Source organism: Mustela erminea, chromosome 6 (genome assembly GCF_009829155.1).
Source record: "Mustela erminea isolate mMusErm1 chromosome 6, mMusErm1.Pri, whole genome shotgun sequence".
Taxonomy (NCBI): Eukaryota; Metazoa; Chordata; class Mammalia; order Carnivora; family Mustelidae; genus Mustela; species Mustela erminea.
In genome coordinates this window covers 25109991-25126041 of record NC_045619.1, presented here as the reverse complement: position 1 = coordinate 25126041, position 16051 = coordinate 25109991, and the positions used below count along the sequence as shown (strand labels likewise).

Sequence of the window (16051 nt, the reverse complement as noted above, 5' to 3'; positions counted from 1 at the left end):
ATATTTAAAATTTTGTTGGCTATACAGATACTCAACCAGTCCCTCTTGCCTTTTATAAAAATACGGCAGTTGCTTCATGATAGCTAAACCTTTGCCATTATTCCTTATTGAAGTAGTACTTCTTAAAGATTAAAAAAAGGTTATTTTATAACAACTATAATGGTAGTGGTATTAGCACTTTTTAAGCACTCGTTAGCCTGTAAAGTGCTTTCACACATGTTATCTCATTTGGTCCTCATCAGCTTTATGAAACAACACAATATGTTAAAAAATATATAAGATCATTGAAATATATTGATACCTGAATAGTTCCCATCTCCATCCCTAGGGGTAAAAACAGAAATCTCTCTATTCTTTAGTTGTGCTTCTCATACTCTTTCATTCCATACAGGTAGAAATCTTCTGAGTTATCTTCTCATACCATTATTCCATTTAGATCCTTAAAGATTCCTTTTACCCATTGAATCAAGTTCGTCACTTCAACAGAAAGAATCAGCATAATTTGGCTCTAAACTACCTTTCTAGCCAATATTTTCATCAGCCAACTCAGTCTTCCTTTTCTTTTATTCCATATCTATTCTGCATGTGTTTGTGCTATTATACTGTAGTATAATTCTTTCCACTTTTTCTTTTATTGCAGTCTTTTCAATAGGCAGCCCTAGCTCTTCCTCAAGGCCTTTCCCCCAAACTTCAACCTATTGGATCTCTTATTTTCTTCAACAGCGTAGTAATAATTATCCGTGCTATGCTTTGTAGGTTTTGTATTCTATTATGTGTCCTTTTCTTTATTGTATTTTAATTATTTCATGTGTACTAACAATATTAACAGCTTACACTTACATAGTATCTACTATGTAAATGTTTACTGTGCACCAGACACTTAGTATTTTATAAATATTGACTTACTTAATTCTCACAACAACCCTAGGAAGTAGGTACTATTTTTATCCTCACTTTGCAGATAAGGAAACTGAAACAGAGACATTATTAACTTAAGATGTAGAACCAGGATATAAATCTGGGGACTAATGACATCTTGGCACTGAGACTTCTTGAGGGTGAGTCAGAGTTCACATAGTATACCTCCTAACACAGAGTACCCAGCCATACAGATGGTACCTACTAATATGTAGTCAATCAGAATTAGTCCTTTTTTTTTTTTAAAGATTTTATTTATTAGAGAGAGAGGGCGTGCACAAGCATAAGAAGAGGGGGAGGGACAGAGCAAGAGGGACAAGGAAACTTCCCACTGAGCAGTGAGTCCCATGCGGGGCTCGAACCCAGGACTCTGAGATCATGACCTGAGTGGAAGGCAGAGGCTTAACCTACTGAGCCACTCAGGTGCCCCAGAATTAGTCCTTTTTAAATATCTTCATTTATTTGAGACTTGGACCAGAGTCCAAATAGGGCTATTGCGAGATGTTTCTTAATATTAGCAGGTGTGTATTTTTCCACTAATTTGATTGCCATATTGCAAATATACAATTTTAGAATTTGTTCTTAGGGGCACCTGGGTGGCTCAGTGGGTTAAAGCCTCTGCCTTCGGCTCAGGTCATGATCCCAAGGTCCTGGGATCGAGTCCTGCATTGGGCTCTCTGCTTGGCGGGGAGACTGCTTCCTCCTTTCTCTCTCTCTCTCTCTGCCTACTTGTGATCTCTGTCAAACAAATAAAAGAAGCTTTAGAATTTGTTCTTAAAAAAATTTTAATTCATCAGTTTAATCTGACTTAATTTTATAGCTATAATGAGTAGAATATAAATCAAATTCTTCCTGTGTAGAGGCAGTCAGGTTACTAGGTAATACTGCATTAGTTATTTAGAATGTCTTGTCACTTTCAAGTTTATTTGTATGTTTGGCATCCTTAATCATCAGAGAAATGCAAATCAAAACCACAATGAGATATAATCTTACACCTCTCAGAATGGCTGGTATCAAAAAGACAAGAAATAATAGATAATTAAAAGGAATAAAGGGGTGCTAGGCTGGCTCAGTCGGTAGATTATATGACTCTTGATCTTGGGGTTGTGAGTTCAAGCCCCACATTGGGCATAGATCCTTTTTAAAAAAAAAAAAACTTTATTTACTTATTTTAATTTTTTTAAAATATATATATTTTTTAATTTATTCATTTGACAGAGGGAGAGAGATCACAAGTAGGCAGAGAGGCAGGCAGAGAGAGAGGGGAAAGCAGACTCCCCACCAAGCAGAGAGCCCCATGCGGGGCTCGATCCCAGGACCCTGGAATCATGACCTGAGCTGAAGGCAGAGGCTTTAACCCACTGAGCCACCCAGGTGCCCTATTTACTTATTTTTAAAGATTTTATTTATTTCCGAGAGAGTATGCAAACATGAGCACAGGTTGGGGGCAGAGGGAGAAGCACACTCTAGGCTGACTAGGGAGCCCCATGCAAGGCTCAGTGCGGGGCTTCCAGGACCATAGGGTCATGACCCAAACCCAAGGCAGACGCTTAACCGACTGATGCACCCAGGTGCCCCTGAGTGTAGAGCTTTCTTTAAAAAAAAGAAGAAGAAAAAAGTCAATAAATATATCAATATAGGACTGGTATTAATGAAGAACATTCTTCTCCTTCTCTAAAAGTGATGTATAATGCACAATCAGGAGGACACTCATGGTTGGATATACAGGTCACTGCATTCCTGTTCAGTCCCCATTATGATCAGCTTAGGTGGGGCAGGCAGGCGCTTATGTGGGAATGATGAACTGGCTACAAGAGCAAACCCATTGTCCTCCAAACCTAGACCTAGCTGGTTTTACTTTAATAGCTAAAGTCCTTGTCCATCAAAAGTTCTCTTTATTTATCTTAAAATAGGATCATTCTGTTCTTAAATTTAATGCATAGTAAAACTTCAAATTTTCTCATACAGTAGACTCTATATAGGGAAGTATAATTGATTACCAGAGACTTGGGATTTGAAATCAGAATTCTGGAAAATTACTTAATCTCTTTGGGCTTTAGTTTTCTCCTCTCTGGAAAATTACTTAATCTCTTTGGACTTTAGTTTTCTCCTCTGTAGAACAGAGAGGGGTATGAAAATGTACATCATGGGGGTTACTGTGAAAGTTACCCTGTGTAGTGTAATATTCCTACTTCCTCTCTCATCTTTTTTTTTTTTTTTTAATTTATCTGTTTAAGTAATCTCTACCCTCAGCATGGAGCTGAAACTCCTAACCCTGAAATCAAGAGTTTCATGCTCCCACTACCGAGCCAGCCAGGTGCCCCTCATCTCTCATCTTTTTACCATGTATACTCTGTGTAAAACTAAAAGCAAGAAGGTCTAAAGGGGCTTTTGTTCTTCCCACCCCTCTCTTCCAGCTGTTTCCTCTGGTCAGTTCTTGTTCATACTTTAAGACTCAGCTCAGGCATCACCTCTTTTCCTTTCTCTGACTTCATTACAAGTTTTGGTTCCTCTGTGCCATTTTCATAATGACCCAGGTATGCCTCATTGCACTTCTCTGCACATTATGTTGTAAGTGTTTACTTTTCAGTCCTCTTCATTGAACTGTGAACTCTTCAAGAGTAGAGACTTGTATGTTATTCTCATTGTTCATGCCCTTGGTTTCAAGCATGGTTCTTGGGGGGGTGGGGGGTGTGTGTGTATGTGTATAATATTTTTTGATAGATAGAAGGAAAAGAGGAAGGAATAAATGAGCTAGTATATGTGAAAGCATTTTGTAAACTATAAAGTGCTATGCACTTACTAGTGTGGTTTTGTATTCTATTCCTCAGTGTTTTGTTTTTAATACCCAAATGTCCGTTTGTAGAAGGCCTGGATCCTACTGATATAATTCTCACTGTTCTGGCTATATTGTTCCAGTATCCAGGGACAGCGTCTGAGGTTACAGAATTATAGTTTCCATGCTCTGTTCCAAAAACCGAATTAATTGGGCTTAACTAGACAGGTTTATTAGTCTTTTTAGTTACTTCACATTTCTTTATTAACAATTTGTATTTCACATCTGATGGCTCAGTAACATCCAACTCAGTCTTTATTGTTTCACATTTACGGTGAAACTAAAACCCCATCCATTATACTAAAGATAGATTGAACTGCTACATCTTCTTCTTGGATGTTATACTGAAAATAAATACCCAAAATTTTGTTAGCACATTAGGAGCTTAGCATTTAATACAAAATTATGTATGTAATAATTCCTCTCTTCCGGTTTTTTAATGGAAAGGATATTGGATTCCGACTTGACTCACTACATACCATCCTGCAACAGGAAGTCCTGTTACAAGAGGATGTGGAGCTGATTGAGCTACTTGATCCCAGTATCCTGTCTGCAGGGCAACCTCAACAACAGGAAAATGGACACCTTCCAACACTTTGCTCCCTGGCAACCCCTAATATTTGGTACTGTCCTGAAAACATCTATCTCTTGCTTACATATATGGTATTAGCAGAGAAAATCCATCATGATGTTCTCCATTGTAAAGATATTATAAACTTTCCATGCATTTTAACATTGTAATTAATGTAATGATACCCCAGAGGTTTAAAAAAAAGTACCCTTCTAAAGTAAATACTATTTAAAGTGAAGCTGGAAGAAAATCTGCTTGTTAGACATTTTAAATTCAGTATAACTAATTCTGTGTTTTATAACCCAACAAGCAGGTATAAGATGTGCCTCAAGGATCTCTCTTACCCATGTATCTGTACACATGTGTGTATGCAGTCTTAGTTCTTTATGTATCTTTAAAATTAATAGATTATAACTTAAATGCATTGTACAGGTGCCTGAGTGGCTCAGTTGTTAAGCACCTGCCTTCCGCTCAGGTCATGATCCCAGAGTCCTGGGGTGGAGCCCCACACTAGCTCCCTAGAGGCCTGCTTCTTCCTCTTCCACTCCCCTGCTTGTGTTCCCTCTCTCACTGTGTCTCTTTCTATAAAATAAATAAAATCTTAAAAAAAAAAAAAAAACTCATTGTAGAAACATCAAAAATAGGATGGGACATGGAGGTAAACAGTCAATTCTTGCTTTGTTGACCGAGAAGCCATAAAGAATAGAATGACAATTCAGTCCTAAAACTTTTCGACTACTTGAAGTATTTGGATGTAATGCAGAAGTTCCAGGACATGTTTTTAGAAAGAACAGCAAAAAGGGATTGTATATACAGAACTGTTCATGTCTTCTCCTATTAAGGTATGTGTTTATTCAGTAAACCAAATCATTACTTGAATTATTCAAGTTATATACGTATATACGTACGTATATACGTACGTAACAGTGGCCTCAAATTTCTGAATTTATCTGTTTTTCCTGTCACGTTGACAAATGCTTCATATTGTAACAGGTAGCAAAATACGCCTTTCAAATCTGTAGTCCCTCAGCATCATGATGAAGTAAAGCATCTTACCTTTTACAAATAAAGGACGGCAAAGCGCTGCTAGAAGGAACCAGGGTTTTAAGAATTTTACAGCTTTAACTCTCAAGTTTCCTTTAGGCACCGATGTGATTAGGCAACTCTGAGGCCTGTAAATACTTTAAGACTTTGCTATTAATGCATGAAAGTATATGATGAGATTTTGCTTTGATTTTACCAGCATCATATGAAAGTAAAGAATTCCAAGAGAAATTAGGAATTTCCTAAGAAATTAGATGTTTCTTAGGAAGCATTCCTACATGTGACTTTCTTTGTAATTTGATTATAACTGTCTTCAGGTATTGTTGATTTTTTTTTTTAAGACATCATCAGACATCTTCCTATAGCCACTTCTTTCTTATATACATTTTTTATCAAAGCTTTCATCACTTAACAGATGTATTTTAGTCTGTAGATTTGTAATTAACCTAGAGAAAGAAAATTTTCATATATATTTTTACTTAAAGCAATGTAAGAAGTACAAAGTTTGTGCATATTATGGGCTTTGGTAAGTATGTGTATTCCAGATTTATGATAATGATTATATAAAATTAGATGAGTTTACTGAAACAGTTACTCGGGTATATATTATTTCTATTGGAAAAAGACTTATATTTTCTTGAGATGTTAATTTCTGCACGAATAATTAGTATCTGACTTTGGGATAAGAACTCATGACAATATTAAAATGTATTTTAATATTAAAAATTAATAAAAATTATTTTTACTTTTAGATTTGTAAGATTGGATTTTAAACTCTACTTTGTTTTTAGGTTAGAAGAATCCGTATCTTTTTTTTAAAAAGTCATTTCTGAAGATACCTATTACTTATGTCTTTTACCTAAACTTAGCTGAGATTTTAATACCTAAGCACCAATGTTTTTTTGCTAGATATTTTTAAACTATTTCACATTACTTGTTTAATTGTCATTGTTTTTAAGTCACACTTTACAAAGAAGCTAGCATTTTATCTATTTTAGTAAACCTAAATTACTAACACATCTTTCTCTAGTCTGATGGGTATCATTTTCTTGGTTTCTCTGTTATAGGGATGTCTCAGTGCTGTTTGCCTTCATTAGTTTGCTCATTATGCTTCCCACTTCATGGATTGCATCTTCCTGGCTGGTATGGGGAGTGATTCTGTTTATTTTTCTGATCGTAAGAGCTTTGAGATTATGGAGGACAGCCAAACTACAAGTAACTCTAAAAAAACACAATGTCCATTTAGAAGATACAGCAACAAATAGCCGAGCTTTTACCAACCTTGTGAGAAAAGCTTTACGTCTCATTCAAGAAACTGAAGTCATTTCCAGAGGATTTACACTGTGAGTTCATTTTTCATTTTACTTATTAAATAATTCTTTCCTATTACATAGTTATAAATTAGAGTACTTATTAACTATTTTCAGCTCTGTGTCGCATTTTTAGAAAAAAGTAGGTTTTTCTTAGGCATTTACTGAAGTCTCTTATCTGTGAAGGAACAAATACATTAGGTGCTGGATTTAATATGTAGTATTATTCTGCTTATCTACTTTGAGAAACCAAAGAGCTTTGGCAATTATGATTATTTCTCTGTTAACGTGATTATTTTATGAGATAATATATAGAGAGAGCCTAAATTTGAACCTAGCATGCAAAGTTACCCAACAAATGTTTGTTTACTTTCTGCTAGATGCTCTCTTCCCTCAATTTAAATGATAGATGTATTGGACTTGAATTCATTTTGAAAAATTATGCCATGCATTAATAATATTCTTTAGTAAATGTTAGCAGATATTATGGCACTAATATTCTAAGAACATCATGCAAATAATGATGTTTCACATTCTCACAGGAAATTAAATATTCACCAGTCTAGTCTGGTGAATATTTAATTTTATCTTTATCTTTAGTCTAGTCTTAATTAAATATTAAGCTACCAGAATTATAGGATATTTATTCTGTTATTAAGAGGGTAGTTGTATTTCTTGAGCACCATTTATGTTCCAAGTACTGTGCTAAGTAATTTTGCATATAACTCAAAGCATACAATTACCTGTGGTGGTGCAAATGTTCAGATCCATTCCACCTGACTCTAGAGCTGTTTCCATTCCACTAGGCTGCCTGCTAACCACTAACAAATGAGAGTTGTACTGTAGTATAATTAACCATTTATTTAACTCATATAACCTTTGTAATCTGTAGGCGGGAGAGAGCAAGTATATGGTGAAGAATAATTATTACTCTTAATTACTTATATCTGGAAAATCACGAAAAGGGAGAGCAGAAGAACCTTGGGTAGTCAACTCGTTCTTCACTCTGCCATGCTTATTAAGAATAACTTAAACAGTCCTGACGGAAAAGCTGTATGTGGACAATCACGAAACAGGGAAGTGGAAGAATCTCTAATAGTGATATCATTCATCTCTCTGTTGCGTTCTAGAACAGTGTTTAAACAATCCCAAGCCATGAGAGAGATTTTATAACTTCTCTTTTTGTTCAATTCAAAATGTGATAGTTCTCTGTTAATTTTTGCCCTTCATATTGTAGTTAAAGTCCACTTTTTGGTAGAGCATAACAAATACTTTGTTATTTGTTGGAACATATTGATTTTAAAAAGTTAGAAACAACACTAAGTAATAGCTCCTTTTCATTTTGACTTGCACAGTATTTCATTGAGAAGACTTGTTAAGCAAAATGGTTATGTGCCCAATTAATGCTTAGACATGTAAAGGGTTTTCTGGGCATTTTGTCATTTTCCAACTTACGTTATAGAATTATGTATAGAATTGGCATGAAGAGCTAAAATGGGCCAGCTAGACATGATTGACTTCTAGATTATGACTTCTATGCATTGATATGCAGGCAGGCAAAAGAAATGTTGGCAAAAATCGTTTTACTTGTTTCTAACTGGCTAATTGATTGAGAAAAATTATGAGGGATAACGTATCTTGAATCATAACTTTTTTAGAAATATTATCTTTTAAACTGATTTATTAGTAAACTGAAACTCACACCATAGTGCTGTATGCTGAAAACGTGTCTTCTTTTGTTTGCCTCAATTTGTCCTCTCTAGCAAAGAATTTAACCATTCTTCTTTGCCTCGTTTTATTAATTTAAAATAAGCCTATCAGTCGTGGTCCTCTTTTTTTAAAAATAAATTTTTAATGTCTGACTATATTTTAGTTTGGTTTACTGTTTTAAGAGTTTTGAGTTAGATGTCTTGTTTTGCAAATTTGTCGTTATAGTCTGAGACACTTATAAATTCCAGTATTTTGTTTTCTACTGGGAGAGGTTACTGGTTAGGTGAAAAAACTATTATCCAATAGCTGTGTAATATGTAATTATTTTTCATTTCATTCATAAAAGCATGGTATATTATACATCATTGTTGCAAATAGGTACTCCCCATTTATCTTTTGGAAAGTGCTATGAAGTATGCTTCCTCTTGAGTAGTTTTGAGAGTAGCTACGCTACTACCTAGTAACCCTTCCTTTGCCTTTCTACTTGCATTCCCCTGTTGGCCACTGGTCCTGTTATCTCTCTGCGTCCCCTACTTCATTTTGAGTAGGTAAGTGCCAGTGGCAGCAGGTGGGTAAGTCATTTCACCCTACTTTTATGAAATGTACAGAATGTATTTCTAAACAGTATTTGATTGTTCTGTACAAGTGACCAAAAATATGATTGATAAACATACGTAAATGCATATTAAGAATGTAAAAATATTTGTAATTAAGGCTTTCATACTTATTATAGATAGAGGTCTTGAAAACTGATTTAGTATATTTTAGCAAGTGGAGTGTGTCAAAAAAGTGCAATGTCTTACATAAGTATTCCTACATTTCTACTATATTTTGACTAAAATTTATTGTTTCCCCATATCAAAAGAAGCCTTTACTCTTTGAGATTTAATTTTTCATTTGTGTTTTCTTTGGTGGCAATAGCTATATTAGGGAAATGGCTGTTTATGAGACCTGAGTTGGGATATTTACAATCGTTTTCTAATAGAAACCACAAAAAAGGATTTTTTTTCTAAGTTTAATAGAATTGTGGATTTAGGAAACAATAACTTTAGGACACCTGTACAGTTGTATCACATTTTACTTTTCAAGTTTGCTTGACAGGGTCAGTGCTGCTTGCCCATTTAATAAAGCTGGACAGCATCCCAGTCAGCATCTCATCGGTCTTCGGAAAGCTGTCTACAGAACTGTAAGAGCCAACTTTCAAGCAGCAAGGCTAGCTACCCTATATATGCTGAAAAAATATCCTTTTCTGTCTATATGTATGAATAAATATGCTTCCAGAGTCATGGATATAGATAGTGTAGTTGCATCCTGTGAAAGTTAAGTGTAAACTGAGATTGCCTATTTTGAAACTAGTTTCCATCATCATTTCTGTTTTAAAACTGGAAATGCATTCTAGGGGGAATAACAATAACAGACAGGAAGAAAGTTTTTCTGGTCCCATGTGGCTCAATTTCAACAAGGAAAAAACTTGAAGGCCCTACCATTACTGGTCCAAAGAATAAAGTCAGAAGAATCTGGCTTTGCTAGGTCTGACATTTTTAAAAGCTCCTGGACCGGGCAAATTTGCGTCACGACATGGAAATAAACTGGTAACAGGAAATCCTTCCCCTTTCAAATAAACAGAGGCTCTCAAGTCAGATTGGCTAAGTTTAAATTTTGGCTGTATCACTTACTGCCTAGGTGACCTTAAGCAAGTTTCTCAACTTTCTGTACCTTGCTTTATTCATTTTTAAAATGGCAGTAACAGGGACGCCTGGGTGGCTCAGTTGGTTGAGCGGCTGCCTTCGGCTCTGGTCACGATCCCAGCGTCCTGGGATCGAGTCCTGCATCATGCTCCTTGCTCAGCGGGAAGCCTGCTTCTCCCTCTGCCTCTCCCTGCCACTCTGTCTGCCTGTGCTCCCTCTCTCTGACCAAAAAAAAAAAAAAAAAAAAAGGGCAGTAACAAAATACTCTTCCTGACTCTGTTTTTGTTGACATCAAATGAGTTAGTGCATCTGAAGTGCTTAGACAGTGTCTTGTATATAATAAACACTTGGACTGCAGGGCAGTAAGTCTGTCACTTCACTTTACTACATCAGGAAATTAGTTCTGTTAATCAGGAAATAAAGGTGTATACGGTCTTTATTTCAGTTAAGATTTATAGATCATTTAAATTATGAGTAAATGGAATGCAAAAATACTACATGTACCTTCAGTATTTTGGATGCTATAGCACTGATAAATATAATGCTTGAAGTGCTTGAATATATCTTTATATATACCCTTACGGGTAGATCTTCTTGTCTTCATTTTAGGAGGAAGACTAAGTAAACTCTCCACTTTTTGTGTGATTTGTTTGATGTGACATAACTAGTAAGAGGTGAAATTGTGTCTTAACTCTAGGACTAATGACTTGAAATCTTTCTCTCTATATATTTTTTAACTGTACCAAATTGTACTACTTTGGAAATTTTAGTCATGAACTTGTCCATTCAGTTTCCCCTCTGCCTAAATACCTGCCTGCTATGTGTTACAAAGATAGAGTAAAAACTTATATAACCTACTTTTAAAGACTTTTAGTATATTCAGTAGATAAACTGGTATTCATAATACAATACAAGTGCCCAGGGTGCCTTCCAGCAGAGCAGGACAATGTACTTGGCCAGCAGGGTCAGAGATTGCTTTCAATGAATTGGCCTTGAGGATAATAATAGTCTGCATTCCAAGTAGAATGAAGCAAAGATACTGAAAGAAATAGAGATATGGTAGTGTGGCATGTGAACTTCAAGTAGTTACTCATTCAGTTAATATTTATTGAGAATAAACTCAGTGCCAAGCAATATGCCAGCCCCTGGGTTTATGATGGTACACGGAATAGGCATGGTCCCTGCCTCAGCGTACTTACAGTTCAGTGAGGGATAAGGGAGTGAGAAGGAATAGCTTAACAATGATGGCAAATTTATGAGTTTCCTGTGCCAGTCATTTTTTTGTATAATAGAAACCTAGCAGTGAACAAGACAGACAAGATCCTTGTACTCATGGCTCTTGCCTTCTAGTGAATGAGATAATAAATATAAAGTGAACAGATGAGATTTTTGCATATCTGTTACAAAGCAAAAAACCCCAGTTGAGTAGGATAGAGAGTGATTGGCGGGTTATGGCTTTCAATTGGATCATAGTCTCCTACAATCAGGCCTCCCTAAAGAGTTAACATTTAATATGATATTTGAATGAGGGGAAAGATCTTGTTCCAGTCTGATGGAGCAGGGAGTGTAAAGATCTGTGGCAGGAATTATTTTAGCGTGTTTGGAGCATATAATGCAAGACGGCCATCATGACTAGAGCAGAGTAAGTTGGGAAGTATGGGATAAGATTCAGAGGTAGGCAGAGACCAGAACATATTTACCACACAAAAACCATAGGGAACTAAAATAAAAAAGAAGCCAACAACTATTTCCTTGAAAAGACCAATAAGTATAAGCCCTCACGTGTCTGATCAAAGTAAAAAGAGGAGAAATATACAAAATTAGTAATCGGAACAGAGCTGTAACCATAGATATGGAAGAAATTAAAATAATTATAACAAGATAATACATACAACTTTGTGACAGCAACTTTGAAAATGTGGAAGGAAATGGATAATTCCTTATCAAAATACAAATATTCAAAACTGACCTAAGAAGAATTAAAAAACTTAAAAGAGATTAGGTATATGATTAAAAAATACTCCATTTAAAAAACAACACAACTGGTTATAGGTAATCAATGGAAAATTTGCAGCTATAAAAAATGATAAAGTTCTTGATGCACTACTGTGGAATGATATCCAAATCATGTTGAAAAAAAAGGAAGTGTACAGAGCACTCTTTACACTATGCTTCCATTTGTGCATAACAGGGATTGTGTGTGTGTGTGTGTGTGTGTGTGTGTGTAAGACTATAGATATATGTGGGAGATATATATAGGGAATAAATGAGTGTGTTCATTGTACATATATACATATATCCACACATACACATTTATATTTGGATTTGCTTTTATTTTTGCATAAAGTATCTTGAAAGATGCACAAAAATATCTTGAGGGACACTAGTAACAGTGATTGCTTTCGCCTTTGGCTAGGGGAATGATGTGACTAAGGGACAAGGGGTAGGAAGTAGTTTTTACTATACCTCTTAATACCTTATGGGCTTTTTATATCTTGTGAATTTTGATCCTGTGGATATATTACATGTTCAAAAACGAAATGAATAAAAAAATTTTAACTATCAGGCCCAGATGGTTTTATAGTTTTCCAAAAAACTATTTTAGACCATAGAAAAGGCTAGAAAGCCTCCCCTACTTCATTTTATTTATGAAGTTTCTATAATTGCAATACCAAAACACAAATTATAAAGAATTAAAACTAGGCCAAATTCACAGATGGAGATACAAAATACTTGAATAGAATATATATAGATTGACTATAGCACTATATTAAAATACTATTCTATGTATGAGCAGATAAGAGTACGCTGGAAATACAAAAATAGTTCAGTATCATGAATTATATGGAAATAAGTCTTTACAAAAACTGTTGAAGGGGAGGGTGCCTCAGTTGGTTCAGCATCTGACTCTTGATTTCGGCTCAGGTCATGATCCTAGGGTTAGATCAGGCCCCACATCAGGCTCCATGCTGGGTGTCAAGCCTTGGAGCCTACTTAAGATTCTTTCTCCCTCTGTCCCTCCCTTACCCCTTATATTAAAAAACAAAACAAAAACTATTGAAGGGGGAATAAAATCTCATAGTAAATTGATAGATGCCCCCGAGGAAGAGGAAAGAACGGTAGTCTGTGTCGAACTACTTGAGCTAGAACAGGCTTAGTGCTAATGATGTTCTGCAGTGTGCACACTGGGAGGAAGAGAGATCTCTTTACTGTGGTATACTGAGCCATGATACGATAAAGTACATAACACAGTTTCAAAGGGTACTTGTCAAAAATAATTAAGTTAGTACTTTAGCACTTGTGAAGAGTTGAACTTTTAATTCTTTAAATAGATATAAAGATACTTTATTCACAAGTATCCTATAAGATACCTGAGGTATGTTAATAGATTTTTTTTTTTAAGATTTTACTTATTTATTTGACAGAGAGAGAACTAGAGAGGGAACACAAGCAGAGGAGGTGGGAGAGGGAGAAGCTGGCTTCCCGCTGAGCAGAGAGCCTGATGTGAGGGTTGATTCTAGGACCCTGGGATCATGACCTGAGCCAAAGGCAGATGCTTAACTGCTAAGCCACCCAGATGCCCCAAAATAGTAGATTTTAAGATTTTTTTTTTTAATGGACATTCATCACCTCCACTCAAAGTTCAGAATAAAGATTAGTAAAGGTAATTTTGGATGGTTTCACTGTACCCTTTATATTTTTTAATGAAAGGCTTTGTTGATTGCCTTAACCTAATTTAACCTACCCCCTGAACTCTGAGAGTGACAATGTAACCAACTACATCTGTGTGGTGCCTTTTAAGGAGCTGGGCCTGGGACTTAGTGAAGAGCAAATTTCAGAAGAGGAAGCACATAACCTCACAGATGGCTTCAGCCTCCCTGCTTTGAAGGTACTCTATCTGTGCAACGAAAGGGCTGAGCAAAAGCTAGATACTCTTGGATTGCACTTGTGCTGTATGAACATAAATGGTCCACTTGTTCCTTTTTATTGTTTGCTGAATAACATCATCATAGTAGCCTTCTTGATGCTGGGGAAGCTGTCTTTAAAAGTTGAGAGCATTGTTAAGATTGAATGAGGAGATATTTATATTTTGATATCAAAAATACTTAAAATTCTTACTATAAGATTTTCTCGCCTTAAGTCAGAGTTTATAGATAAGTGAATTTACATTAAATATGAGTGATTTTATGACTACTTGTTTTAACAAACTTGGATAAAGAACTTAAAAGATCTATATCTTCCCTTGGAAAATATGCATAAAAGAATGTATTTGACCAATCAGAGAAAGACAATTATCATATGATCTCTCTGCTGTAAGGATTTTGAGAGGCAGGGCAGGGGGTTGTGGGGGTAGAGAAGGAAAAAAAATGAAACAAGATGGGATTGGGAGGGAGACAAACCATAAGAGACTCTTAATCTCACAAAACAAACTGAGGGTTGCTGGCGGGTAGGGGTAGAGGTAGTATGGCTGCGTTACGGACATTGGGGAGGGTACGTGCTATGGTGAGTGCTGTGAAATGTGTAAGCCTGGTGATTCACAGACCTGTACCCCTGGGGCAAATAATATATGTTAATAAAAATAAAAAATAAAAAAAGAATATATTTGACTATATAAGAATTAAACTTCTAAAAAAAAAGAAACTTCTAAGTGAAAAAAATTGCAATGGTTTTTAACAAAAGTAGATATAATTCTCTCTACATAGTAAAGAGCACTATGGTGTGTAAAACCTAGACAAGATAGGGCGGGTGCATGGACTGGCTGCACAAAGGAAGGGATAGAAATGGCCAATAAATATGATAAAACTTTTGGTCTCATTAGTAGTAAGTAGACATTTTGCCAAGGATATTGAAAGTTGATAATATTTATTATCTATGAGCAGAGAGACCTCACATACTAGTAATAGTACAAATTCGTTCATTTGAGCAGTTAATACCAGTCTTCAGAAAGGTATGTACTCTTCAGTAATCTTAAGCTTAAAGATTTATCTGAGTAATCAGAATATACTCAGAGTATGTTCATGATATTCCCCAAACAGCAAATATTGGAAGCAGAAGTTCAGTAATATAAGATTGATAATGATTTATGGTACATTCTTTGGAATGGATGGTAGAAAAATTGTAAGATGGAAGAAACAAAATAAAGCAAGTTACAAAAACCATGTGTTTGGTGAGATTCTAGTAGTGATTTTAAATAGTGAGTCTTTAGATTCTTTTTCAGTATTTAGCAAACTCCACTTAGATGTTTCTTAGTTTCTAGTCTTCAGAACTTCACCTGATACCATGAAATCGGTGCAAGTGTAGTTGACAGCATAGATACCAAGATCCATTTTTGTTTTGAGACTGCATCAGTCTCTACATCTTTAAAATGTCCAGAGTCACATAAATGTTCTAATTCTTTTGGTTTTTTTTTTTTTTAATCTTTACTGTTACTTGAAATTTTCCTTGACTTATTCTTACCCTTGTTCTAACCCGTATCAATAAGTGGCACCACGCAACTTACTAAGCTAGAAACCTGGATACCAGCCTTCTTATCTGAGCTTTTATCCCTTGTGTCCAGTTTGTCTGTAGATTCTTGTGTCTGTTTGACCTTGAAAATGTTTAAAACCATCCATTCTATAGCCCTTCCTACCATCTTCATTGTAGCCCTCATCATTTCTTACCTAGGCTGCTGTGATAATTTTCTTACTGGTTCCCTTAGTTCCCTAAAGTTGTTCAGAATGCCATTTAACAAAGGGGCGCCTGGGTGGCTCAGTCAGTGAAGCATCTGACTTTGGCTCAGATCATCATCTCGGGGTCCCGGGATTAGCCCCGTGTTGGGCTCCGTGCTCAGCGGGGAGTCTTCTTCTGCCTCTCACTCCACCCCGCCAACTCATGCTCACTTTCTCGCAAATAAATAAAATCTTCTTTTTTAAAAAATGCAATTTGACATACAAAAAGCCTTAAAAATCATGTTCTTTGAATCAGTAATTCTACT

The 16051-nt window shown here is 35.7% G+C and overlaps 1 protein-coding gene across 5 annotated transcripts in view; it reads left to right on the top strand.

The window, feature by feature from the left end:
* VEZT (vezatin, adherens junctions transmembrane protein) overlaps window positions 1–16051 on the top strand; it is a 67105-nt gene that overhangs the window by 32561 nt on the left and 18493 nt on the right. For 2 of the 5 annotated variants that reach the window (XM_032346721.1, XM_032346722.1), the window contains exons 4-7: window positions 4202–4377; window positions 6437–6712; window positions 9479–9628; window positions 13819–13966. In XM_032346721.1, the coding sequence (XP_032202612.1) occupies window positions 4202–4377; window positions 6437–6712; window positions 9479–9628; window positions 13819–13966 (750 nt within the window). The remainder of the gene's footprint in view (window positions 1–4201; window positions 4378–6436; window positions 6713–9478; window positions 9629–13818; window positions 13967–16051) is intronic. The other 3 variants (XM_032346719.1, XM_032346723.1, XM_032346720.1) reach the window with 2 other exon arrangements.